The sequence below is a fragment of the Capronia coronata genome (assembly GCF_000585585.1).
Source record: "Capronia coronata CBS 617.96 chromosome Unknown acBCG-supercont1.3, whole genome shotgun sequence".
NCBI lineage: Eukaryota > Fungi > Ascomycota > Eurotiomycetes > Chaetothyriales > Herpotrichiellaceae > Capronia > Capronia coronata.
The window spans coordinates 1,109,313-1,134,461 of NW_006912895.1; the positions used below are offsets into that span (position 1 = coordinate 1,109,313).

At 52.1% G+C, this 25,149-nt stretch overlaps 11 protein-coding genes across 11 annotated transcripts; 6 read left to right on the forward strand and 5 right to left on the reverse strand.

Annotated features, from left to right (window-relative positions):
- Nucleotides 1-39: 39 nt before the first annotated feature.
- A1O1_03704 (uncharacterized protein) lies at nucleotides 40-1,932 on the forward strand (the record flags this gene model as incomplete). The annotated part of the gene is made up of 1 exon (XM_007724605.1): nucleotides 40-1,932. One exon carries the CDS (start codon nucleotides 40-42, stop codon nucleotides 1,930-1,932), a length of 1,893 nt encoding a protein of 630 aa, XP_007722795.1.
- Nucleotides 1,933-2,720: 788 nt separating this feature from the next.
- Nucleotides 2,721-3,564, reverse strand: A1O1_03705 (ribose 5-phosphate isomerase B; the record flags this gene model as incomplete). Its single annotated transcript, XM_007724606.1, has 2 exons — nucleotides 2,721-3,005; nucleotides 3,355-3,564. 2 exons carry the CDS (start codon nucleotides 3,562-3,564, stop codon nucleotides 2,721-2,723), a joined length of 495 nt encoding a protein of 164 aa, XP_007722796.1.
- Nucleotides 3,565-4,352: 788 nt separating this feature from the next.
- Nucleotides 4,353-5,384, forward strand: A1O1_03706 (triosephosphate isomerase; the record flags this gene model as incomplete). Its single annotated transcript, XM_007724607.1, has 2 exons — nucleotides 4,353-4,579; nucleotides 4,709-5,384. 2 exons carry the CDS (start codon nucleotides 4,353-4,355, stop codon nucleotides 5,382-5,384), a joined length of 903 nt encoding a protein of 300 aa, XP_007722797.1.
- Nucleotides 5,385-5,786: 402 nt separating this feature from the next.
- Nucleotides 5,787-9,501, reverse strand: A1O1_03707 (structural maintenance-chromosome 2; the record flags this gene model as incomplete). The annotated part of the gene is made up of 3 exons (XM_007724608.1): nucleotides 5,787-6,054; nucleotides 6,164-9,418; nucleotides 9,473-9,501. 3 exons carry the CDS (start codon nucleotides 9,499-9,501, stop codon nucleotides 5,787-5,789), a joined length of 3,552 nt encoding a protein of 1,183 aa, XP_007722798.1.
- Nucleotides 9,502-9,834: 333 nt separating this feature from the next.
- On the forward strand, nucleotides 9,835-10,796 carry A1O1_03708 (uncharacterized protein; the record flags this gene model as incomplete). Its single annotated transcript, XM_007724609.1, has 3 exons — nucleotides 9,835-10,198; nucleotides 10,262-10,428; nucleotides 10,590-10,796. 3 exons carry the CDS (start codon nucleotides 9,835-9,837, stop codon nucleotides 10,794-10,796), a joined length of 738 nt encoding a protein of 245 aa, XP_007722799.1.
- A 306-nt stretch (nucleotides 10,797-11,102) lies between these two features.
- Nucleotides 11,103-13,302, reverse strand: A1O1_03709 (uncharacterized protein; the record flags this gene model as incomplete). Its single annotated transcript, XM_007724610.1, has 4 exons — nucleotides 11,103-11,589; nucleotides 11,711-12,327; nucleotides 12,504-12,938; nucleotides 13,123-13,302. The coding sequence occupies 4 exons, from the start codon at nucleotides 13,300-13,302 to the stop codon at nucleotides 11,103-11,105; spliced, it is 1,719 nt and encodes a 572-aa protein (XP_007722800.1).
- A 1,141-nt stretch (nucleotides 13,303-14,443) lies between these two features.
- A1O1_03710 (uncharacterized protein) lies at nucleotides 14,444-15,672 on the reverse strand (the record flags this gene model as incomplete). The annotated part of the gene is made up of 5 exons (XM_007724611.1): nucleotides 14,444-14,791; nucleotides 14,850-15,030; nucleotides 15,094-15,158; nucleotides 15,236-15,576; nucleotides 15,630-15,672. The coding sequence occupies 5 exons, from the start codon at nucleotides 15,670-15,672 to the stop codon at nucleotides 14,444-14,446; spliced, it is 978 nt and encodes a 325-aa protein (XP_007722801.1).
- Nucleotides 15,673-16,579: 907 nt separating this feature from the next.
- Nucleotides 16,580-17,399, forward strand: A1O1_03711 (uncharacterized protein; the record flags this gene model as incomplete). Its single annotated transcript, XM_007724612.1, has 2 exons — nucleotides 16,580-16,687; nucleotides 16,743-17,399. The coding sequence occupies 2 exons, from the start codon at nucleotides 16,580-16,582 to the stop codon at nucleotides 17,397-17,399; spliced, it is 765 nt and encodes a 254-aa protein (XP_007722802.1).
- Nucleotides 17,400-17,870: 471 nt separating this feature from the next.
- On the forward strand, nucleotides 17,871-19,866 carry A1O1_03712 (uncharacterized protein; the record flags this gene model as incomplete). The annotated part of the gene is made up of 5 exons (XM_007724613.1): nucleotides 17,871-17,967; nucleotides 18,042-18,269; nucleotides 18,346-18,831; nucleotides 18,883-19,712; nucleotides 19,768-19,866. The coding sequence occupies 5 exons, from the start codon at nucleotides 17,871-17,873 to the stop codon at nucleotides 19,864-19,866; spliced, it is 1,740 nt and encodes a 579-aa protein (XP_007722803.1).
- A 1,352-nt stretch (nucleotides 19,867-21,218) lies between these two features.
- A1O1_03713 (uncharacterized protein) lies at nucleotides 21,219-22,420 on the forward strand (the record flags this gene model as incomplete). The annotated part of the gene is made up of 2 exons (XM_007724614.1): nucleotides 21,219-21,465; nucleotides 21,519-22,420. The coding sequence occupies 2 exons, from the start codon at nucleotides 21,219-21,221 to the stop codon at nucleotides 22,418-22,420; spliced, it is 1,149 nt and encodes a 382-aa protein (XP_007722804.1).
- Nucleotides 22,421-23,292: 872 nt separating this feature from the next.
- Nucleotides 23,293-23,445, reverse strand: A1O1_03714 (uncharacterized protein; the record flags this gene model as incomplete). Its single annotated transcript, XM_007724615.1, has 1 exon — nucleotides 23,293-23,445. A coding segment is annotated over one exon (153 nt), but the record flags the coding sequence as incomplete, so codon positions are not given.
- Between the last annotated feature and the right edge of the window lie 1,704 nt (nucleotides 23,446-25,149).

Here is a 25,149-nt window from a genome sequence, read left to right on the forward strand (position 1 = left end):
CACAGATAGTGCTGACAGAAATATTGAACGCATCTCATCATGCAAGGGTTTGTCCAAGATGGGCCATCTTACTTTGACTACACCCCTCGAAGACATGCATCTTCTGAGGCTGAGACGCCCCCGTCAGATCATATTAGTCCGGGAAGTCCTCGCAGAGCATCACCGGGGCCCAGGCCTCGACGTGGATTTGTACGGTCTCATTCGGATTATGAGGCAATGCATAGAAGAATCCAGGTTCAGGCTGTCCTGGAGGTCCAAGTCAGCCACTCGATGACTGCCCAAGGCCTGGGTTTGCTCCCGGAGAGCGAGCTTGGCCCACATGTGGCCATAGGCAGATATCGAACTCAGCAGTCTCCTCGGGTTGCCGAGGCCTCACTTGCCGAATCTGCTGCGAGTGCCCCTATCAGTCCTGGCAAGGTTGTTCCAACCAGCGGCTCAAATACCAAAGGGGAGAACCCTTCCCGCACCCCGAGTCGTCCAACTATGGGCCATGGATGGGCAAGGTCGACTTCAGGAAGTGTCTGGTTCCAAATGAAAAAGTCATCTAGCGACGTTGGGGGTGTGCCATCGATTAGTCGATCAGTGCTGAGTCAACGCGACTCGGAAATTCTTGTCATCCGTACAGATCAGACGCCACTCAGCCCACCGCCCGCGTTGAAGAGCGACGCGGATATTGGTCCTTCCACGGCAAGTTCTATCAAGGTTGAGACGGACTTCGCGGCTACCAATGCAAAGCAGCACACGCCAAAGGGTCGGAAGAACTCTTTTAACCCTCTACATCTCTTTTCAGCTCCTCTCCTACTGATGCAGCGAGCAAGTGCTTCGAGGAAGCAGAGCAAAACAAGAACCGAGGAAGCAAAGGATATTCTTCCGGGACTCAAAGATCAGCTTCTCGAGGACCATCGTACATTACTCAAGAGGAACCACACCGCTGAAGCCCTTAGTCGCGTCAGCGCGATACTGCAAGAGATGAAGCAGTCACCGCAGAGCTCCTTGCGGACGACGACGGGAGTCATACAGTCACTGAAGTGGAGGACCTTTTCCGACAAGTGGGGTGCGAAGCGAGCGGACAAGGACCATCTTGTCGTGCCAGGGGGCAATGATCTGTTCATGCCACCGCCGAAAAAGAGCCTTGATCAACTCTCCGGCGCCCGATCGTACACGTCGAGTGTAAGGAATCTGTTGATGGGGCAGCAGCCGAGCAATAGCCCTGCTGAACAAGCAACATACAAGGTAAAGAGAAGTGCCAGTGCCGAGACCGAGGAGTTCCTCAAGGTAGACATCAGTATACGAGGAGGGACCAGCTATCTGCCGAGCGAGGCACGTCGAATTCACACTCCACCACTGCCTGAAGAAGGTGCAGATGGAAAGTGGCGAGGATTCTTCTTCGACTACAACGCCCCCAAACGGCTCAGCAACATAGCTCTAGCAAGCGGCAGTACGAGCCCTGAGAGTGTCGTCAGTGAATCACAGAGCACTTCGACTCCTCTGGCCAAGGTCAAGAGTGGAGGATACTGCAAGAGCAAAAAGACCAGAAGGATTGGGGGAGGCGACTGGTACGATGTCAAACTGGCCGAACTGGGCCTGGGAAGTGCCTCGGATTGGAGTCAGACTGTCTGTGCCAAAGAAGGTGAGAAACGAGTCAACATGGACACGTTGGAAGTTTTGTCCAAAGGCGGATGGAGAAGGCAAGAGGACCACTTTGATCTGACCATACCGGAGCATCTGCCGAGCAGTCCATTGTGTCCCAGAAATCCTAGATATTGGCGAGTGGTCAAGGGAAGGGGTAGTCAATTCAGGGGCTGTTGGATGCATGGAGTCGGCGTGCATAATGAGCATGGTAATGATAAGGCTAAGGGCAAGAAGGAGGAGGACGAAGAGAAGAGGGAGGTGGAGCAGAAAGACGACGAAGACAAAGAAGAGGGCTCTTGAGAAGACATAATGCATTGCATTGACTTGCTTGAAGGGAGTCCATTCAAGGGGGCAGCCTGGGGTGGCTGGTGACAGACTGTAACGAGGCTCCGGAAGATACAAGGTATTCTTAACATTGTTTCGCTTCTTCTTTTAAGATGAATTGTATGACCGGAAACCCTGTGGAGTTTGTTCTCCTTTCTCCTTTGTCATCTCTCTCTCCAATGTCTGTTTGTTCATTCAACCGGGGTGCCCTCCGACACAGTCTCTGGCTTCCTGCTAATCCAATCCGCCATTTTTCTCGTTTTGGGACATTGACAGGGAACCGCTCAATGATTGATGGCCACCAGCCGAGCTCTCCCTATATCCATACTCCATAATTTGAGGGATGGAGAGGGAGAGGGCAATTCTTCCCCCCTTTTTGACTGCTTCGCTCCCTCTCGACCAATATCGCTTTGCAGAGGCTGGCCACAACCCTTCTTTCGGACACACTCTTGCCCATTGTAACTCGTTCGAATACCGCAATGCGCCGAACGCGTCGTCATCTTATCATGTGTTTCGCCTAGCTTTGCCACTGTCCGGCACACTCTTATCTTTTTTCATCCATTCCCGTCGTCATCGCATAGCACATTGGTCTTCGTTTTTCTGTTATTCCTCATCCCCACCCCACCACGGTACTCCTTATACAGTGTATACAGGGTACACTACTCTGTCTCTCTTTTTTGGTCTTTCCTGTTTTTTGAGTCTGGCTTTGGGGCTGGGTTTGGACTGGTGTGACTTTTCAGTTGTCCTTATCAATGGGTTTCTTTTTACAATTCCCCAAACTTCTCCTCATACTTTGTAATATGAGCGACCTTCTCGGCACTCGAGCTCTGCTCGTCGAAGCGCAACTCGACCCACTCGTCGACCAGCTTCTTGGCCAATTCGAGCCCGATCACGCGCTGGCCGAAACACAGCACCTGGGCGTTATTCGACAGCACGCTGCGCTCGACGCTGTATGGGTCGTGGGCGGTCACGGCGCGGATGCCTTCGACTTTGTTGGCGGAGATGGCGACGCCGAGACCTGTGCCGCAGATGAGGAGGGCGCGATCCGCCTGAAAGATGTTGAAAGTCAGTAAAGGAATGTAGTAGTAGAAGTATCAGGGGATGGTGATTAGATTGGGAGAGTGGTAGATTGTGGTAGATTTCTGGATTTGTTGGCGTTGAGTGTTAAGTGAGGAGGGAGGTTATAGACTGAACTGTTACTGAGTGATCGGGCTGGGGGAGGAAATCTCATGACAATGACAATAGCAATGGCTGGACTTCTGACGACGACAAAAAGAGTAACGAAGGATGAATTATGACATATGAGCAACAGGGTTCTTCTGTTGTGTTTCGTGTTTCGAGTTTCGTGTGTGTTGTTCGCTGCCTTCGCTTCAAAGTAGAGCGTTGGCTTCATCTTACCTCTCCAGACTTGATCTTCTTGCAAGCGTCGACCGCGAGGTGCGGGTACGCAGTGCCATCGTCGGCGTCCACCACACCGACATCCAGGACGTGGGTGACGCCCCTGTGTTTCTTGAGCGTCTCTTTCAAGGCCGTCTTGTAGGCGTGTCCGGCGTTGTCGCTGCCCACGACGATGCGGAGAGGCGCGTTGGCTGTGCCGTTGGTAGTCATTTTTGGTACGGGTTGCTGTGGTCCTAATGGAAAACGTAGAGATGGAATAGAAGGGAAGAGAGTGCTGTGATTTGAAGGGATATTTGTTGTCTCTCAAACAAAACCAGCGGGGATATGGCTATGGTCAGGTGAAAGGGAAGGGAACGGTGAAAAGGTATCCAGGTCCTAGTCTCTCGCCGCCCATGATGACGGTTTCCATCTCTAGGGAGCAGATGGGACGACCCTGGTCTGTACCTACAAGGTACCCCGGCAAGGAAGGTACTTGGTAAGTACCTTAAGTTGGGGACGGCGTTGACGGCGATCAAGCCGTGACCCTCAGAGGGCTGGGGGCGTATTGGATCGACAGGTGTCAGTGCGACTGGAGTCCATCTTTCTCCAGTCTCCGCAACAAGGATCTGGACAAGAGACACTGGAGTCGATAGAGACCAACTCGCCGATGCTCCTCGGTGAAACGCCGAGGGTTGCGGATTGCTTGATCCAGGCATTCCGCTCCTTGTGGCTTGTTGTGATCACAGGCTTGAATTGGGGGTCTGCTCAAGAATGAGGAGATTTGACGGAGAGTGAGGAAAAAGAGGGCGCTGGCGGGGAGAGTAGGGGACTGCGGGGAAAATGTGGCAGCGTGAAAACAGAGCAAACATACCAAACACACCAAATATCGTACCACTACTACTACACGTTGCTACCTGGTAAGGGATACTGATATTCTACCAAGTACACACACCAACAACAACGAGGCGGACGACAGATACACTGACTTCTCAACACCAACTTCGAATCTCCCTCGCACCATGTCGAGTTCATCACCCATCACGTATCCCACTCTCCCACCCAAACTCATCCTCACCTCGACCAAAGCCTACTTCCCGCCCTCCCGGACCATCAGCTACCTCGGCTCGATCCTCGACACGAAGAACAACATCCTGCCTCTCCTGACCTCCCATCGTGACCAAGTTTGTTTCGTCCTCATCCCAGATTTCCTCACCATCTATCCTTGCGCGCAGACGTTGACTGCAAGGTTTCCACCCTCATCAACAGCAACCCCAACCCCAACCACAGCCACAACCCTAACCCCAGAAGACCCAACTGCAGCAATTAAACCAGGACAACCCTTTCCCTCCTCCTCTGCATCTTCCACAACCCCTAGCAACAATCTCACCTCTCCGAATCCCTCGTCGTGGCCCATCCATCTCGGCGCCCAGAATGCATTCCAGTCATCCACCTACGGCGCCTACACGGGCGAGATCGTGCCTGCCGCACTCAAAGAACTCGGCTGTACCGTCGTCGAGCTGAACCACGCCGAGCGGCGCCGTCTGCTAGGCGAGTCCGACGAGTCTGCCGCCGCCAAAGCCGCCGCGGTCTGCGCCCTGGGAATGATTCCCTTGGTCTGTATCGGCGAGCTTGACAAGCCGAAGAACACCCACGGACCCCTGAGCCAGGCTGTCGGTCTGGCCATGAGCCAGTTGACGCCGCAGATCGAGGCTGTGCTGCGTGCCGTGCCGCCCGATGCGCCGGTCATCTTCGCATATGAACCTGTCTGGGCTATCGGCGCCGCCGAGCCCGCGGGCGTTGACTATGTCGGTCCTGTGGTCCAGGCGATCCGGGAGGTCGCTGGACGTGCGCGTGCTGGAACGAGCAAAGCCGCAGAGGTGAAAGTCGTCTATGGTGGGAGCGCGGGGCCCGGGTTGTGGAGCGGGAAGACGAACGGTGGGAATGGGCTTGGGAAGTGGGTGGATGGGTTGTTCCTGGGCCGGTTTGCGCATGAGATCTCGGGCATCAGAGCTGTTGTGGAGGAAGTCGTGGAGAGTTTGGACAAGAGCTGAAAAGTGGATTCGGTACGTGTGGGCGAAGGACATACATGCCACTACCCATCAACAACGACATTGCTTTGGACCATGTACCCGGAGCCAATGTCTACTGTCTACTGTCTACCGAACCTGAGAACCCAATCCACAGGCCCGTTATTGGAGTCATCTCTAAGAAGGAAAACATCATCTGATGAGCTTGGATGGACACTGTACGCCGTCCAAGAGCGCTGGCTACCTGACATGGAGATGATACCAACGCCATATCGGGACAATTAACACCATAAACATGCTCGTCAAGTCATGCACTCATCCAATTCACATTGCCACCTGCCCAAATGCCACCGATGCAGATATCCACAAGGACCAGAAACGCCATGCAGCAGTTCACAAATACTTAAATCCCATGCTTAGCCTCACTCACCCCTTCAGCTCTCCCGGAGTCATGACCGAAACCATACTCGTGCCTTCACTAAACCTGGTCCTGAACACCCGGTTGGCATTCTGGAACATACCGTCCTTGAGACTGACGACGATGAACTGTGACCCCTGGAACCGAGCCTTGATGATCCGGCCAATGTTTTGCGTATGAGAAAGATCCAAGGCCGCATCCACCTCGTCCAGGATATACATGGGGGCAGGCTTGAATTGCAGCAGAGCGAGAATGAGGGATAACGCGATCAGCGATCTATCAGACGAGCCAGTTAGTCGTTGTGGATCTCTCAAGACAACAAGAAAAAGAACCACAGAGGGGAGACAAAAGAAGAAGGTTGCTGCAACATGTGTATGTAACATACCTTTGACCACCCGAAAGCTCGGTGAGACTCTGTTTCCACACTTTCCCCAAACACACTTTGACCTCCAATCCCTCTTGGATCCGGTCGAGATTGTCGTCCAACGGCACCAGCTTGGCCGTGTTGTTGCCAGGCAAGAGGTCGGAGAAGATATTGCCAAAGTCTTCGGTGACCTTGCGCCATGTTTTGAGCAGGGCCTCCTTCTTATACTCGTCCAGCGTGCTGATGGTCTCCTCGATCTTCTTCTTGTCTCGCACCACCGTCCGCAGCATGTTCTTCAGGCTGGCCTCTTTCTTCTCGACACTATCGATCATGGGCATCACCTTGGGGTTGATCTTCTTCTTCATGCCTTGGAATCTCTCCGTCACATTCTTCAGCGTCGCCCGGCTCTCCGCCAAATTCTTGCCTTGGAAGTCGTACGGCGTGCCGGGACGGCCGAATTGGTCCTTGTTGTCTTCGATCCAGTCGTGTTCCTTTTCCAAAGCGGCCACCATCTGTGCCGCGGCTTGCGCGTCCTTCTGCGCTTTCTCCACGGCGTGCCCGAGTTTTTGCACCTCCAGTGCCTCTTCGGCCACTTGTTTGGATTTCTTCGACTTGGCTTGTTCCAGTTCGCGGAGCTCGTCATCGAAGCCCGTCAGCTTGGCTTGCTCGTCCGCCAACTCGGCCTGAGCAATGTCGTGTTTGCTCTTGACCGAAGCTTCCTCCTGTCGAAGCGTCTGCAGTTCCTCTTTTTGACTTTCGATGCCATTGCCGGTTTCCGCGAGTTGTTCTTGAGCGGTGCTGAGATCACCTTCCGCCTGTTCACAATCGATCCGCGCATCTTGCAATTCCTTCTGAAGGGATTTGATGGCCGCCGAGGTCTTGCTCAGAGATTTTTTCAGCTCGGCCAAAGACTTCTCCAGCTCCTTGAGCTTGCTGTCCTTATTCTTGCTGAAGTCTTCCATGTCCTTCTCGATCCGCTTGACGTCTTTGGCGGCCTCTGCTTGTCTGGTCTTTGCATCTGACATATCTTGCTTCAGTTGCACAATCGATGCCTTCATTTCTTCAATCGCCTGGATGATGGATGACGATGAATTTCCAGAGATTTGTTCTTCGGAGAGTTTGATCTCGTGCGTTTTGAGATCTAGCTCCTGTTTCACGGCCTTGATGTTGGCAAGTTTGTTCTGCTCCTTCTTCATCGTCTGTTGTAGCTCTTGAAGGTCGGTTTGGTTTTTCTGGAGTTCTCTTGTTACTCCGTTGAGTTTCTGGAGGATGATAAGAACGCCACTTGAGTTGGGAGAACTGCCCCCCGACAGCGTGCCCGATGGATCGTATACATCTCCTTCGAGAGTCACACTCTTCAGCCGCACAGCCGGATCGAAGGTCACTCTTTTCGCTGTCTCTGCATCGTCACAGATCAACGTGGTTCCAAAAACATAGTCCATTGCCGCAGAGACTTCGTGATCGTACCCAATGAGTGATAGTGCAAGATCGACCTTTCCAGGCGCTATTCGTTGGGCTGCTCCAACCTTTTCCGCCGATGCTTTGAAGGCCGAGATCTTGTTCAAAGGAATGATTGTCACCCTCTTCTTCAGTTTGCCATTCTGTAGCAACTGAGTACCGGTCTCGGCCGTATCCACGACAACGTTGTATAGTCGGCCTCCAGCACATATCTCCAGAGCCGTACCTGCAATAGATTTGTCCTTGTCAAGCGTGAAGAGTTGAGCAACCAGTCCTTTGACTTTCGACCGGTCGAAGCTGGGCGAAGGGTCACTGAAGTGAAAATCAACGTTGGCCACTTTCCGCTTGAGTTCATCGGCCTCCTTCGTCAAAACTCGAATATTCTTCTGAAGGGCTACTTCCTGCTCCCGCATCCTCTCTTCACGGCCCGGCTCGAACCCGAGTTTCTGTAAATTGTCCTCCAGTTTCTGTGCTTGCTTTCGAAGCTGTTCGAGACCTTGCAAGAGGTCGGCGTTCTGTTCGCGAGCCTTTTTGGCGCGTGGTGCATCTTCTTTGATGCGTTGTTCCAAATGCGATATTTTCAGCTTGGCTTGTTCTTGTTCGGTGCCGGCCGTGGTGAGCTGGGCACGCGCCTCCTGTAGCTGTCCCTGGTAACCACTCTCTTGCCCTTCTCGTGAGGCCACACCTGTCTGCAGCGTCGACAGCAGTTCTTCTTTCTTCTCCACTTCCGCTGTCTGGGCGTCAAGCTCCGATTTCGCACTGTCCCAGCGTGACTGCAGCTTCTCAAGGCTAGCCTTTTTGTCACTGACTTGTTTTTCGAGTCCTTTGACGGTTTTGGCGATCTCCTTCTTCCTCTGCTCTTCTTCCGCAACACTGGATTGCTTCAGGTCGAGTACGGTAGCCAGTCGCACAAGCTCGTGGCTGAGCTCTTTAACTTGCGCCTCGATTCCTTGATGTCGCCCACCTTTGCGCAGTTCCTTCTCTCGAACCGCGCGGACTCTCTGGGCGTCTTCGCTTAGATTTTCTATCTCGCGTTTCAGCTTGACAGCGTTGTCCTCCAAATGCTGGACTTTGGCACGTTTGGCCTCGTGCTCTTCTGAGGACGTTCGCATCTTCTCTCCTGCTCGAACGTAGTCCGCTGCTACCACGACCCTCGTCAGTCGCTCCAGCTCACTTTGGGTCTTTTGGTAGTCAAGCCACGCTCTCTTCTCGCCACGTAGTTTGTCCAGCTTAGGCTCGATTTCCTCTCTCAGCAGGCCTTCGATTTCCACCACTTTCGTTTCTTTCTTGGCCATGGTTTTGGTCGCCTTTTCTTTTCTATCCTCAAACATGCGCGTTCCGGCGGCTTCTTCGATCATGGCCAGAATTTCGGCAGGCTTCATGTTGAGCACTTTAGTGATCCGGCCTTGCATGATGATGAAGTTGGGGTTGTTGATGTTTAGGCCAACGCTCTGGAACAAATTCTGAACTGTCGTTTGTTGCGCTCGGTGGCCGTTAATGAGGTATTTGCTTGTCCCACCCATGACGATCTGTCGCGTGATGCTGATCTGATCATACTCTTCAAATCCTATCGGGCTCGTGCTTTTGTCGCTGTTGTCGAAAACTATCGTCACGCTTGCTTTGGTTACGCCGGCTTGACCACGTTTGTATATCAGATCTTGCAGGTTTTGTGCTCGCACTGTGGACATGTTCGTGATGCCCAGAACAAAGCATATCGAATCGAGGATGTTGGACTTCCCGGATCCATTGAGACCAGTAACCGCGTTGAAACTCTGGTCCCAGCCGGATATGACGGTCCTCTGGCTGTAGGACTTGAACCTACGAGTGTGTCAGTCGCGCAATCTCATGCTGGGCTGGTGATTCGACGCTTACCCATCGATAACCAGTTCTATAATCTTCATTGTGCCGGCGGAGCGCTGCTAGTTAACTTGGACAATTGCCCCTCATGTACAAGCTGGCCTCAATTGATCGTATGCGTCGAGGTGGATGGTCCTGCGCTGCTCGAAGTGGAAGTTGTTTATCCTTCTCAATGTGGTTAGACGAAATCAACACTTACTCGAGATAGGAAAGTGCGGCGAGGCATTTCCCTCTAAATGCTCCTCCGCAGGCTTGGCGCGTGTTCCAAAACTTCAGGGTCACTCCAAGAGCTCCACGACCATCACTGAACACCCTTGCGCTATAGTCTATCTGCTTCATCTGCGGGTGGTGTAGGCCTCCAGGTACTACAGCTCAAGATGGCGTCGCTAGCACGAATATTCGCCCCTTCCTCAGCCCCTACAAGCGTTTCTCTATTTCTCGCTCCAGCTTTCGCACGATGTCAGCCGGTTACCGTTGTGGCCTCCCAGTCACGAAATTATGCGGCGCGATTGAATCGAAGACCGAAGAGGGACAAGAACAAGCAGAGAGGAGTGTCGGCCATCCGTCGAACCGGCCCGAGGTCGACCCGAGGTTTATGGCAATATCCCCTCCCGGTACCTGTCGCTAGAGACCACAGGACAACTGCGGCGGAATATGCAGGCTCCGAGGACCATGGACTCTGGGGATTTTTCAACCAGAAGAGACAAGCGATGATGCCGCCAGATGAGGAGTCGAGCCATGGTATGATTCACGCCCAGTCTAAATTCAATACGTGGAGATGAACCGTAGCTAACGTCGACACAGGCAGGGCTTGGACATATCAGGAACTTTCTGTGAAATCATTCGATGACCTACACAAGCTTTACTGGGTGTGTGTGAAAGAACAAAACCAGGCTCTGACGAGAGAGAAGGAAAGAAAGCGTGTCAGAGCGGGTTACGGTGCCCTGGAAAGTGAGGAGAGAGTGGAAGCGGTAAGTTTATTATGATTATGTTCATGTTGCTTTTGAGCTCGGAGTACATCCTACAGCGCCTGTATTCCTCTCTGGGATGACTCAGGCGTTGCAGCGCCGGATGGGTCTATCGGAGAGTCTATTATGGTTTCTTTGGGCCATGCTGATTAAGCTTCTGCCAGATTCGAGAGACCATGACACTGATCCGGGAAGTTCTTGCTGATCGACAACTCTCGTACGACCAAGCCCAGTTACTCATCCGGCAGCGACCAGTGAAGGAGATATTGGAAGAGGGGGACAGCCACGAAGGAGATTCATCTGATTTTGAACAACTTCCGCCCTCTGAGGCAGGACAAAGCTCTCAGTCGCCGCCCACAACTGTTGCATAGGGTTAGCGAACCCAACACTGCCTCGAGCGCCGCGATGTCTAGGCTTATATTCTTTGACCACAATACGTGCCGACCTTTTTCAGGCGCCTTCCTGTACACCACAATCATATGCGACTCAGTCCTGCCAAAGATACGAGCTCTATTGCATAGACTTCTCGGCGGTTACAGACCTAAACAGCTGCCACTGAGCGGACATTGAGCCCTGTGCAACGTAAGCGAGGCTCGCAAGGGGGTTTCCTGTTTTGCACAACGACACACAACACGACTATATCATACATTTTACAAAGGTGGCGGCAACCTTGAAGGCTAGAATTTCTCGGCAAAGGCGTCGAGAACAAAGCTGTCTGTCACCGCACCATCTCCCCAGCCTTCGATATGGGGAAGACCTTCATCAACCGGCCCGAACAATGACGGATCGATGGTCGTTGAAGTCACCGAGACGGCATCTGCCGCATCTTCGGAGCCAAACAACTCGTATCTCCCTGGTGTCAGCACGGAGCTTTCTCTAGCCGCGAGCTCATCCCTCAGCTTCTGCAACGGCTGCCACAAGTTATCGTTTACGGCGAGAAAGTCAACGGACGGTCGATTCCGAAACAGACGCTCAATACGGTACCTTGCGGCCCGAGCTTCGAGGCTGTTACTCAATGCTTCATGGCGTAGCACCATAGACAGCAAGGTCGCAACGGAGTGCCAGGAGAAGGCTCGTACAATGACCCAGTCAAGGCTGTGCGGTGTATAAAATTCCGTGAGATGGTTCGACATCTTGCAATAGTCGATGGCGAGTTGATATAGCCTGGTTTGGGGTGATAGTGAGTACTGGTGTCCATAGCTTATACGGTCTCTTTTTACAACACAATGGACTGCTCCAGCCACACGACAGGAAAGAAAAGAAAAGGAAATGCTTGCTTACTTACTTTGCCTCGAGTCCGACCCTCTCCCGTTCGTCCAGGCCTTTCGCACTCATAATGGGCGCCAGCTGCATCAACGCTATCCGTCTGAAAGCATGGTCGTGAAGATCTCGCGTCAATCTCTGGAGAATATTTCCCTCGTCCAGAGTGCGCAGGTATGCGATCTCCAGCCGCTGCCTCGCCTGCCGCACCACCTCGGACTGCAGGTCTAGGTAGTCTCGAACAGAGGTTGCCGGTGTATACGGGTGGGCGAGCACGAATGTCGCCAGGGCTGACAACTCATACTGCACGAGCGCCGGCGTCATCTCGGTAAACGCTCCAGCCTGGACATCCGGCCGGCTCGAGGCGAACTCGGACGTATCCCAGGAAGAATCGTTGCAGTTCAGTGGCAGACACACGTCCGACTCGCCTGAGTGGATTGTCGGTTGTAAGCCGTGGTTCTCGACACACCATGCATCGAGCAGCACGAGGTGGTGCCACAGCCTTCGACGGAGTTCCGTCTGCCAATGCGAAATGGGGAAGTGCGTGCCGTCGCGGTTGAAGCCCATGCGTCGGGCTATGGTGAATGCGACAGCCAAGAGGGTGCTCACGTGAAGCATCTCGCCTGTCCAGAACAATAGAGTCTAAGAAAGGAACCAGACGCATGGTACTGTTAGCTGCTGTGTGGTTGTTTGTGCGTTGAATAGGCTTAAGATTGACCATGTAGGTAGGTAGGTAGGTAGGTAGGTCCGTTTGAGACATGGGAGGAGAGGAGAGGAGAGGAGAGGAGAGCAGAATATAACAGAAAGCCATAACTTACAATATACAACACAAACGTCCTCAGCGTAGACAATGACTGCGTGGTAGTCAGGTTCAACCGACTCAGCCCGTGCTCCACGTAGCTGCGATACTTGGATAACAAGGCCGCTTTGGGTTCGTGGAGCCGGTACTCAACCACGGTCGAACACAGTGGGAGCAGTGCCAGCGCGTAGACGGCGAAGAGACCGCACTCGAATTCGTGCGCGTCAGGGAGGATGCCGCGGCGGAAATGGTTTAGATCGCGAAGCAGCGTCGGCTTATGGAGGATGCGGACAAAAGGGTCGACTTTGTCAATGTAGGTCTGGATTAGGAAGTCGCCTTCTAAGATGGGCGGATGGGCTCGACTGAGCGTGCGGTCGTGGTCGATGTTGGGAAAGAGGAAGAAATCTTTGGATAGTCGTGGTTCGGATTCGAGAGTGTATTTCAGGTCTCCGATCTTGATTTTATTCGGTCAGGGACAGGTCACAGAACTCAAGCTTGGATGTAAGGCCATGGAAGTGGGGATAGATTGATACGACCCATGAATGAAACTCGACTGGGAGGTGATGGAGGAGTCAGGACCAAGAAAAAGGAGTAGGGATATGAAGGGGTTGGGACCCTTTCTGTTCTTGCCGTCTTACCTCGTCGTACATGGCGGCCCAGAATCCTTCTTGCAGGTATCGTGATCTGTCTCGGTCGAAGACGAGTTTACCTTGGGTTTGCGCTTCTGTTTGCCTCGGTTGCGGGTGTGATGTTTTGCGAGCTTGAATCTGCGCCTGAGGGACATCCATCCCTTTCTGAACGAGGATATTCTGGGTCATGTTCTCCATCGGGTTGCCTGGTCGGTCTCGGTCAGTCATTGAATCTTTTCATGGAAACGGTCTTCTATTTTTTCTCCTTTTGCAGAGTAACGGCGCAACGCTGCATCATTTGTGTTCTTGCTCTGCTTTGGGTCTCTATCTCGATGCATTCCTCACCTTGACTTGGCCGCTGACTCAGGTTTCGCACAAGTTCTTCAAGTTCAGCTACCCTCTTCGCGAGATGCTCCGTCGGCTTCGGCGTGCGTCGGTTCACGAGACGGCTGGGCCCTTCGTAAGTGCACTCAAAGCCGGACCGGACACAGTTGGTACAGGGTTCGGTCTTGGAACATCGCACTTTTCGTTTCCTGCATACTCCACACGGTAGATCTTGGGTAGGTGACGGGATCTGCTGCGGTGAATGTGAATCGTTATGGCTCGGGGTGTTGTTGTTGTTGAGGGCGCCCATTGTAGCATGTCACTTCGCGAGTCACGCGACAACAATTGAGTGTCGCCGGGGTCTGTATGCTTCGATTGAAGAAAGACCCTTAGTCGTTCATCATGGACCTTGGAAAGGCAAGTCTGATAAAAGGCGTGGAGATATATCTATGGAGACTTCAACTCTGCTTTCGGCAACTGCTGCAGTATCTTCATTGGGTGAAATGAGGGAACTGATCCATATTTGTCTGAGTTGACTAAGCGCTGGTCCCATACGGAATGGGGAGAACCCTCGTTGACCTCGTTAACCTCGTTGACATCTCTCGCTGTTTTTCAAGGTCTGAGCTTAGCTTATCAATGCTGCCGGCTAATGAGTAGGTACCTAAGGTAACAAGGTCCTGTCCCGAGTTCAAGTTGTCGCTGTTGGCATGATACTAGTCCAAGCGACCCCATCGACCAAAAATAACTTGTCCCACTGTCCTACTACTAGCATTGACCCGGGTTATCCGTCCCCCGATCTCATGATACTGTCAGGGACTCAGGGCCGCCGGCTGTGGACTAGAAAGAGTTACTTCAGCTCACCAAGGGTCCCGCTTACATATATTGCGATGCCGTCAGTTCCTATTGCGCCGCTTTGAATGGGGTATGGTAGGTCTGTCTGGGTCAATTGTCACAAAAAAGTCCCTCTAGACGCTGCCACTGTGTTAAGCTAGCCAGAATATACATCTCAGAAAGTATGATTTCCAAGATCCTCTTGCAACGCAATCAGTATTGACGGTTGTATTGCCTTGAATCCCAGCCTTGCCGCCCTGTCTCCCTTGACAAGCATGTTCGCGCCAAACAACTTCCCAACCTCACCCTGACCAGCCTGCTCAAACGGCACACTCTTCGGCTCTGGAGACGACACCACTCCTTTGGCATACAAGGTCTTTGCCAGAACAGTGGTCAAGTCCTTCCATGCGACCCTTTCGCCGTGGAGGATATAGTATCTGGAGTAAGCGCTGCCTGTCGGCTCCTCTGTTCCAGCGACGCCGACAATTTTGGTAATGAAGGGCACGGCATCTGCAACGTGGATCTGTTTGTCAACATTAGCTGCAGATTCCCCCTGGGGTGTCAACAAAAGAGAGGCCTACCATGCTGGCCACGGCGGTCCCGTCACCCACATACGGGACAAAGCCATGTTGTTTGGCGTTGTAGGTGAGAATGGTATACGCGATACCCAGACTTGAAGATGGCCCGGTGTTTGGGCCATATGTCATTCCGATACAGACAACGTAGGTGATGATTTTGCCTCTTTCTCCCGCTTCCAGGATCCTGGGTTTCCAGAATTGTCAGTTTCACCGGGTTGGACACGAAAAATAAAGTCGGAGAGCTTACGGTGTATCTGTCGGTCCGTTGAACATGTTGCGGTTGACGAGTTTGATGTCTTCTTCGTTGTCGTCCTGTGGTGATTGTCAGTTCCGTTACCTCTGTCTCGGTCTCGACCAAGGAAGGGCTGGGATGATAGTGGAAAACTGACATTCCAGACTTTGCTCTCAGGGTTGAAGTTGCCCGAAGTCCCATGGTCGATGAAGTTGCCTGTGCCGCTGACATGGATGAGGGTGCCCTTCGAGTGTTCTGGCCTCTCCTCCATTCCGGAAATGACTAGATTGACAAAGTCGCCGTCGAAGGAGGTCGCCGCGTTGATGACAATGTCGTGCTCCTTGCTCAGGGACCGCACCAGGTCGGCATCGGTAGAGGAGCCATGGACGAGCTTGTCCGCACCGGCAGACTTGAAATAGTCATCCGCATTGTTGTTGCGTAGGAAGACGGTCAGCGGCCATTGCGGATGTGCTGTCTTGATATCAATGGCCAAACGAGCTTGGAGAAGTAGTCAGTCTCTCTCCCAGTATTCGTCTCACAGTGGGACATACATCCGATCAGACCTGTAGCACCGTAGAGGAGGACTGAAGGCATTGTGTCTGGTATCTAAGGTTTCTTGCTTCTCTTGCTAGGGTGTTGTTATGCTTCAGAACTGGTTCGATGGAGGTGAGAGCTACCATAGCGGAACCTGTCCAATATATATAGCACATCAGTAAATACTAGCACCTCAAGCAACAGCCGGCCTCGCTGCTGTTAGCCATTGTTGTCATTATTCAGCTTGCTCGTCAAGAAGCTGAACAGTATGGCGGGTCTAAGCCTGGCGAAGGTTGTATAGCGAGAACAGGATCAATACTCGAGACAACAACGCGCAGACGGGAAAGGTGGATGCCCCCATGACGTGTGGTGCTCTCTTTCGATGGGAACCGTCTGCTGTCATAGCGAAACACGCTCAATTCCCGGCGTGTTGCTGTTCTGAATGAACTATGGAGTTGGATATATAATACATAGCACTGTCAGCATCGCTCGCCGAGCTGGGTGTTCGCCGAGCGAGCGAGCCAATCAAAGTGGTCCAAGAGAGTGGATCTGGCCATCGGGGACTCTCTCCTCCTCTATGAGAACCACCCGTCAGTGTATTGGCTTCTCTTCTTGTCTCTTCACTTCCTATCGGGCATCTGCAACATCTGTCAGCAGGGTCCACATGGGGAAGCGTAGAGATCAACGTCGCTGCTCTTTCACGTCGCATCCGCTTTCAAATTCGACAGAAGACATCTTAGCGATCAGAAACATGACATGTCGGCTTTTGTCAGCCATGGACGTTGGATCCAAGCCTGGTCATAGTTTGATTGGGAACCAGATGATATAAAGGAGTCCTCCTGCCATGAGTTTTGGCAGAACATCATCAACGCAAGCATTCCACATCTCGAGCACCTCACCTACAAACACTTGGAAGAAGGCCACTTCACCTTCAAAGGACAATCCAGAAGATATACACACCACAGCCATGTCTCAGCAGTATCTCAAGGGCAAGACGGCGATCGTGACCGGTGCCGGAAAGTTGAACGGTATAGGTGCAGCAACGGCCATTGCGCTCGCCGAACAGGGCGCCAATGTGAGTCCAGACGTATCTTCCACTCTCATCTCCGCGCACCACTGACCAAGACCAGGTTTTGATCCAATACAACAGCTCAGCAGCCGCGGCAGAGGAGGTCGTGTGTAGGCTCAACAGTCTTGGTGTTCATGCTGTTGCTGCCCAAGCCAACGCTGCTGCGGAGGACTTTGGGAAGGTCCTGGTGGATGCTGCCTTGAAAACATTCAACACCGACACCATCGACATCATTGTCAACAATGCCGGAACCGCGACTGTTCAACCGGAAGGCATTGCCTCTGCCGCTTTCGAGGATTGGGATAATGTCTTCCACGTCAACGTTCGCGCACCGTACATGCTCATTCAAGCTGCCCTTCCATACATGAAGGCGGGCGGACGCATCGTCAACATTTCTAGCATCATCGCCCGCCTCGGTTCCAAGATGCTGCTTGTGTACGGCGCTTCCAAGGGAGCATTGAACTCCCTGACTGTGGCCATGTCCGAAGAACTGGGGCCCAAGGGAATCACCATCAACGTCGTAGCGCCGGGACCGATCTCCACCGACCTGAGCATGCAAGGGTCGCCCATTGCAACCAGGCTGAGCAACAATCAGGCTATCAAGAGAGAAGGAACACCCAGAGAGGTTGCCGAGACTGTTTTGTTCATGGCAAGTCCTGGCAGCAGCTACATCACCGGTCAGGTCATTGGTGTGGATGGTGGCATCGGGTTCCCTTGATTGCAGCAGTGCTAGACAGTCAGGTTGATGAAGATTGGGGGGATGAGCGGAAAACATATATTTCTTCCACTCAGGGTCTCGTCTCGTTCCATTTTTGATGTATGCCCCCCATTGAGTATAATCCGCTATTGTCGGTCTGAATCGATCTGATCTGACAGACGCTTATCGACGCGTACAGTGCCGAGAGACGCGGACCGAGGCAAGTGAGGCTAGCCTGTAAGTATGGTGACATGTCATCCGTGGATAACCGACCACATTTATCACCCGTCGCTCTGTGTGACGTTGCCTCGTCGTTGTTTCCTTCTTAGGCCGTAAATATTCCGAGTACTTACAGCAAGTAAGTATCTGTTGGCCAATTTATCATCACAACAGCCTGAGTGTCTGTTCTGCCTTTGCCAATAGTCAGGTCATAGACTCGTGGATCAAGAGGCTTCACCGAGCATCTTAAAACCCCAGAATTTCCAAGCAACAATGTCACCAGCAACGCTGCCCTTGGGTCAATACCTCTTCAGACGGATCCGGCAATTAGGAACCGAACACATTCTTGGGGTTCCGGGCGATTTCCAGCGTGAGTGATAGTCGTCTGCCCGAAGGACTTTGTCTTGTCTCATTGAGATCGTTGACTTACTCTCCTCCTTCCAGTCACTCTTCTTGATGAGATCTACAACACCCCCGGTCTCAAATGGGTGGGCTGCTGCAATGAGCTCAACGGTGCCTACGCCGCTGATGGCTATACCCGCATAAAAGGGTCGCCGGCGGTGCTTGTGACAACTTATGCCGTGGGAGAACTGTCTGCCATGAACGGGGTTGCAGGTGCCTATGCCGAGCATGCTGGAATGATTCACATTGTGGGCATGCCGGCAAGAACCCGTAAGTCAGATCGCATCAGCCTGACCATACCTCTGACGAGCTGTACCATGGCTGAGACCTTCCTTTCGCCCTTTAGTGCAAAAAAGCCGCGCCATGCTGCATCATACTTTCGAGCCAAATATGGATCCTGCTGTTTATATTCAGATGGCTGGACCCATCCGCAAGACCCATGCCTACTTGATGGACGACGAGACCATGGCAGAAGAAATCGATCGCGTCATTGTCGCCTGCGTCCGGAGCAGACTCCCCGTCTACATATACGTACCAGTTGATGTTGTCTCTGTGCCGCTGGATGCGTCGCGGTTGGAAACTCCTCTCGACACTGCAATTCGCAACGCGGATAGCGAGATCGAAGATCGCATCGTCCACTCCGTTCTCTCAGAGATCGAAAAGGCCTCGGACCCTGTGATACTGGCTGATGTCCTGGCCATCCGTCACGGTGGACGAGATTTGACGAGAAAGCTGGCAGAGATCACCCAGTTCCCAAGTTACACCACGCCACTGTCCAAAGGGATCATTGACGAGAATGCCCCATACTTCAATGGAGTGTACAATGGGAAAGGTGGGACTCCAATGTATATCCCGCTCTCTGGCTCTGGCTGACCGATCGAAGTGTCGTTTCCAGGAGTCGCCGAACGAGTCGAAGGTTCAGATCTAGTCTTGAATCTCGGTCCTCTCCTGTCAGACTCAAACACTGGAGGATTCTCGAGAACGATCAAAGACGACAACCTGATCCATCTTGGTCATGATTTCTGTCAAGTCAAGGGGGAAAAGTTCGATGGTGTCCATTTCCTACCCGTCTTGCAACGGCTTGTCGGCGAGCTGGAATCCCAGCCTCGGAAATACAAGTTGCCCCGGCCGCAGGAAAAGCCCCGACTTGAACCTCCTGTGCTGAATAACGCTAGTTCGGGCGAGATCAAGCAGTCATATGTTTGGCAACGTCTCGGCCGGTTTTACAAGGAGAACGACATCATCCTCACAGAATCTGGAACGGCGCAGTTCGGGACGCCGGACGCCACATTTCCACCGAACGCAAAGTACGTCACTCAAATCTTCTGGTCATCGATTGGTTACACCGTCGGATCCTGTCTGGGAGTACTCGTTGCTGCAAAAGAGCTCAACCATTCCGGACGTGTAGTATTGATTGTGGGCGAAGGAAGTCTGCAAATGACAGTCCAGGAGATCGGCACTTATATTCGCTACGGCTTCAAACCTATCATCTTTGTGATCAACAACAAGGGCTATTCGATTGAAAGGGCCATCCACGGGCCGCAGCAGGAGTACAATGATGTGAGCTTGTTGTGGGATTATCAGAAGATGCTCGAATTCTTTGGCGCAAGGGAAGAGAATGGAATCAAAGCCAAGAGCCGAGCTGTGAAGACAGTGGAGGAGCTGGAAGCGGTGTTGGGCGATGATGATTTCGCAAGTGGCGACAGTATCCAGGTCAGTCATGACAAGCGGCTCAGCGTCATCTGTGACAAGCTAACCTCGTTTGCAGCTCTGCGAAATCCACATGGACAAGTTCGACTACCCTTGGAGACTGGCGAAGCAAGTTGAGCTTATTGGTGAACGTATGAAGAAGGCCGCCTCTTCATAAGCCGTGGGCAAGTCGAAAGAGTCTTGTTGCCAGCAGAACCCAGTGAAATGGAACTCCAACATGGATCACCCATATGCACTCATTCGGATCACCCTCCGGCAAGGATACAGCACTCTCTGTTTAACATTGGTGCCATCATCACAGAGCCTGTGCAGCTAGAGTATCCCAATGGCCCCTCTCAAGGTCTGCAGGAGTGACATGCTGTAGAGATGATATAAAACACGATTCATGACTCATGAATGCTCCAGCTGCAACTCGTCAATTGTCTCCCATGGGCAGCTTGTATGAAGTTAGGTAGCTATTCCTGGTTAGCTTCGACTGCGAACTTGCAGCTGGGTGTCCCTAAATCATTAGTATGGTGCAGTTCAAGTAGATTGACTACACTCACCTCTATTCATTGTGAGATCCAATCTCACGAGGCTGAACAAGGCTGTATATCTGCTACGGTGGACTACAAACTCCAACTATGCAACGCTTGGCGTCCCATGACCTCATTGCGGTGAGTTGAGTGACCACTGCAGCGCAGCGCAGTGCAGCACTGACACCAACACCGCTTCCGACAACTGATTGATACGATAACTTGACAACGTCCTCCTGCGCGACCGTTTTAGTGCAGACACCAGTCAGTCAGTCAAGTCAAGTCAGTCCGTGTTCACGACCCTTGACTCTCCTGTACTGTCGCGCCATCTACACATACATCCCTCTTCTTGTTCTCCCCTCCTTTGTCTACTACCGCGTAAGGGCCCGACATCAACATCCCCCTCGAGACTTAATCGCAATGGAAGAAATCGCCTCCGAATACGATGTCATCGTCCTCGGCACAGGTATGCGCAACTCTGCCCGCCGCGAAGTCGTCCCCATCTCTCTCTTTACCCCACAGACTGACTCGAAACAACCGATCTATAGGGTTGACGGAATGTGTCTTGTCTGGGTATGTTCACCACCACCGTCCCGAAGAAACTGTTTTGAGTTGTCGTGTCCTATTGCTAACCAGAATCCGGGATAAAGGGTGCTTTCTGTCAAGGGAAAGAAAGTCCTCCATATCGACCGAAATGATCACTACGGCGGGTACGAGACCCGATAATCACCCCTAAGCCAGAGGAAGAAGATATACTGATTGGCAATGATCATGAAAACAGAGAGGCAGCGTCGTTGAATATTGAGGCTGTGAGTAGGACAATACTCCATTATACAATGTCGCAAATACGACCACGCAAGAGCAGAACCATATCTAACAACTTTTGTCACGTCAGTTATACAAGCAATACGGCAACTTCCGACAAGGAGAAGAACCGTGGAAGAAATATGGACGCGTCAACGACTGGAACATCGACCTGGTGCCCAAATTCCTCATGGCAAATGGAGAACTCACAAACATCCTCGTCTCCACCGATGTCACTCGATACCTCGAATTCAAACAGATCGCAGGCAGCTTTGTACAACAAGGTTCAGGTCCGCGAGCCACGGTCGCCAAAGTCCCCTCTACCGCTGGCGAAGCCTTGAGCTCACCATTGATGGGCTTGTTTGAAAAGAGGAGAGCAAAGAAGTTCTTGGAATGGGTTGGCACTTTTGAAGACAGCAATCCGTCCACACACAATGGTGCGTAGCCTGACACACTCATATCGACTGAACGCTGACCCGACATATTTGAGTAGGATTCAATCTGAACAGATGCACGATGAGAGAGGTCTACGACAAATTCGGCCTCGAAGCAACGACCCGAGATTTCATCGGCCATGCCATGGCTCTGTTCCCGACCGACGAGTACATCAATACCCCCGGTATGGCGAAGGAAACCGTGGAGAGAATCCGACTGTACGTCAACTCGATGGCACGCTACGGCAAATCTCCGTACATCTACCCTCTGTACGGCCTCGGCGAGCTTCCTCAAGGTTTTGCTCGATTGTCAGCCATCTACGGCGGTACATACATGCTCAACACCTCGGTTGACGAGTTCCTCTACGAAGGCGGTAAGATCAGTGGCATCAAAGCGACAATGCGAGAGCGTGGTGAGGAAGGAGAAGGCATGAAATTCAGCACAAAGACCAAGATGATTCTGGGCGATCCCACATACTTTCCTGGCAAAGTCCAAGTGGTCGGCCACCTGCTCAAAGCCATCTGCATCCTCAACCACCCGCTCGAGAAGACCAACGACTCTGATTCTCTACAGCTGATCATCCCTCAATCGCAGGTCGGACGGAAACATGACATCTACATCGCCATGGTCTCGTCTGCCCACAACGTCTGCCCCAAGGGGTACTACATTGCGATCGTCACCACCATCGCCGAGACCTCGTCCAACCACCACCTCGAGCTTCAACCTGGATTGGAGAGATTGGGTCGTATTGAAGAGAAGTTCATGGGCCCGCCTATCCCACTGTACCAGCCTTTGGAGAGTGGCGTTAACGACCGCATCTTCATCTCCAACAGCTTCGATGCGTCGACTCACTTTGAGACAGTGACCGAGAACGTGAGGGACATTTATCGTCGCGCAATGGGTGAAGAGTTGAAGGTGGAGGGGTTAAGGGAAGGGCAGACTCTGGCCGAAGAATGAGGAGTGATTGAAGGCTAGGCATTTTTTGTTCTGCAGGGCGCATTGTGTTGGAATGTAGACCAACAATCGAGTCTGTCGCTGAGCAACAATCTCTGGTGATGCCCGGAGAGAGCGCGGGGAGGGAGGGAGAGCAAGAAAGATCTCTCCTGATGAAACACGAGTAGTTCATAGGATACCTAAGATGAAGAAGACAGGAGACGTAGCGTATCCCTAATCTCATGCACGGCGTCAAGGAGTTGCAGCCGCAAAGCAAAGTTCAGGTCAAGACAGAGTTGTGAGTGTAATATTTTCCGATCGTCTCGTTTCGTTGACTACAGGCCAGTTCATTCCAGCCCTGGATGGTCAGTTCGTGGGTTTGGTCCGATCTGAGGGGTGTGCTCTCTCTGGATACTTATGACATTCTCCTGTCTTTCATGCTTCCATTTCTTGTATCCCTATGTACCTCTCACCCACGGGTCGCCGTCGCCGTCGCTCTTGGAAGGCTTGACTCTTGAAGCTAAGCTCTCTTCCCTTTGTTGGTCGCAGCCTTGATGGAGTTCGAGTTCAAGTCAAGGTTCGCGTTTGTATTCGTACCCAAAATCTGTCGCTTGACTCTGCAGAAGGCATCGGCGCCCATGATACAGGCTAGATCCAAGGCGGGAAAAGGGGGCTTTGTTAGGACATGCATGCAGTAGACATCAAGATAGGTATGCGAGAAGTGTGGGAATACATTGGGATCAGAGGTCTGCCAATGCCAGTATAGTGCTGGCAATGCCGTGATGGGGGATTCAACAAAAAAGCGACGAGGAAGAGGACAAGGATATTGGTAATGACGAGGAAGAAGACAAAGAGACAGAAGAAGCAGAAACAAAACACTTCTCCTATAACTTACCAACAACCAAATACGGGACATACAACGCATATAAATCGTTGCGTTGCAGGACAGTGTACCCTTCCCAAGCGCCGACGTCGACAACGCAAGTCAATGTCGTGACGGCCGTCTCTGCAGCGAAGAGAAGGAGATTGAGAGGGACGAGGATATGGTCTGTTTGTCATGGAGAAGGATTGGTCGAGTCAGCATTGCAATTTGATTTTGGTGGCTTCAATAGATTTTGGACCATCTCTTGGTCCGGGAGTAGACCACCTGAATAACATCGCCTTGGTCCTGGAGGAGACTTCATAAAGAAAAACAACGTAGATCAGGAACAGATGGGATCCAATAATCGGCGATTGAGGTGGTTTGAAAGGTCAACAGGGGTAGAACAACACGTGGGGGATTGGCATAATCTAGCCTGGCTATGCCCGATGGACTGTCTGTCTGTTCAAATAGTTTGGTGTTGAACGGAAATAGAAGTAGAACAGTAGGCGTGGGATACAGTATAAAGATGCAGAGGAGGAAATCATGACGGCAAGCCCATACCATACAGGAACCTCGTATTGATGGACCGGGGAAAGGTGCCAGAAAGAACCTCGATTTATCGGGACACACCACGTTGGTGTCCGTGGAAGCAAAGCAAGGCAAAACCCACACCAAAGGCGTTCGTGGGCGTGGGTAGACCTTGATGCCAGAACGTAGGCTGTAGGAGGTAGAACGCAGAACGCAGAACGTAGAGCTCGAGGTATCATACCTTTCGGAATATTCCATACCATCCACAAACTCAATGGTAAATGATACACTGCCTCAAGGTACATATAAGCCGTGAACCAGGCGGGCGGGGCCTCGAAGTATCGATCCCGGTAGCGCTCGAGGTAGTATTCGCGCAGGGTATATGAGATTCGAGGACGGAGGAAGGTTGGCTGCAGAGGAGCGAGGTCGATTACTGTGTGAGGATAGACGAGTGGTTAGTTAGATATCAGAAGTCAAGCAGGGGAACTGGATGGGGATTTATGATCATGACAGATTGGCAGGAAGTAAAATGGAAAGGAAGGAAAGGAAAGGACAAGGAATAAATGTTATGTACGCCAACGTAGAGTAACGTAGGACAAAGGACATAGGACATAACAGCGCAGAATATGGTATCATTGGCATGAGAAGCTTTCAGACAGGAGTAGAGCAGGATGAGAGCAGGTCTTGACAATATACCGCAATACCGGGGTCTGAGGTATTGTGGTATTGTGGTATTGTGGTAATGAATCTGTGATGGATGCAACAACAACCGGGAAGGGGGCCTTTCGACGATCAGGTGTAGGTGTAACATATCTCTCTCTCACTCTCTCTCTGTGCTCGTCGAGAAAATGAGACTGAAGAACTGCGTTTCGAAGCGTAGACCTGGAGTGAAGTTTAATGTGGGATCGATGTTCCCTCATCAACGTTCCGTTCCGCACCGCATTGACGGAGGAACAATCACTTCACTGTTCAGTTCAGGTCCTCAATGGAAGCAACCCTGCTCTTCAACGGTTCTTGCTAGCTGGCTGGGTGGATAGTTGAATAGTTGGATAGCTGACTAGTTGGATAGCCATCGTCTAGACACAGACCATAGCCAAAAAGGATGGAACGATGTGTCCGCCAACAATACACTCACCTACTGTCTCTTAGACCAACCTACCTACCAGCCAACCAGCCAGTATCCTCGCGCGATTGGAGACAGTGTCAACACATGAGCCAGCGATATCATACAGATAAAGCTCAGAAATCCAAATCACGCGTTGTCTGTCAGGCCACACCTCAGTGAATGATGGCTATGCGAATATAGCCGAGGCAGAGCCAGAGCCAGAGCCAGAGCCAGAGCCAGAGCCAGAGCCAAAGCCAA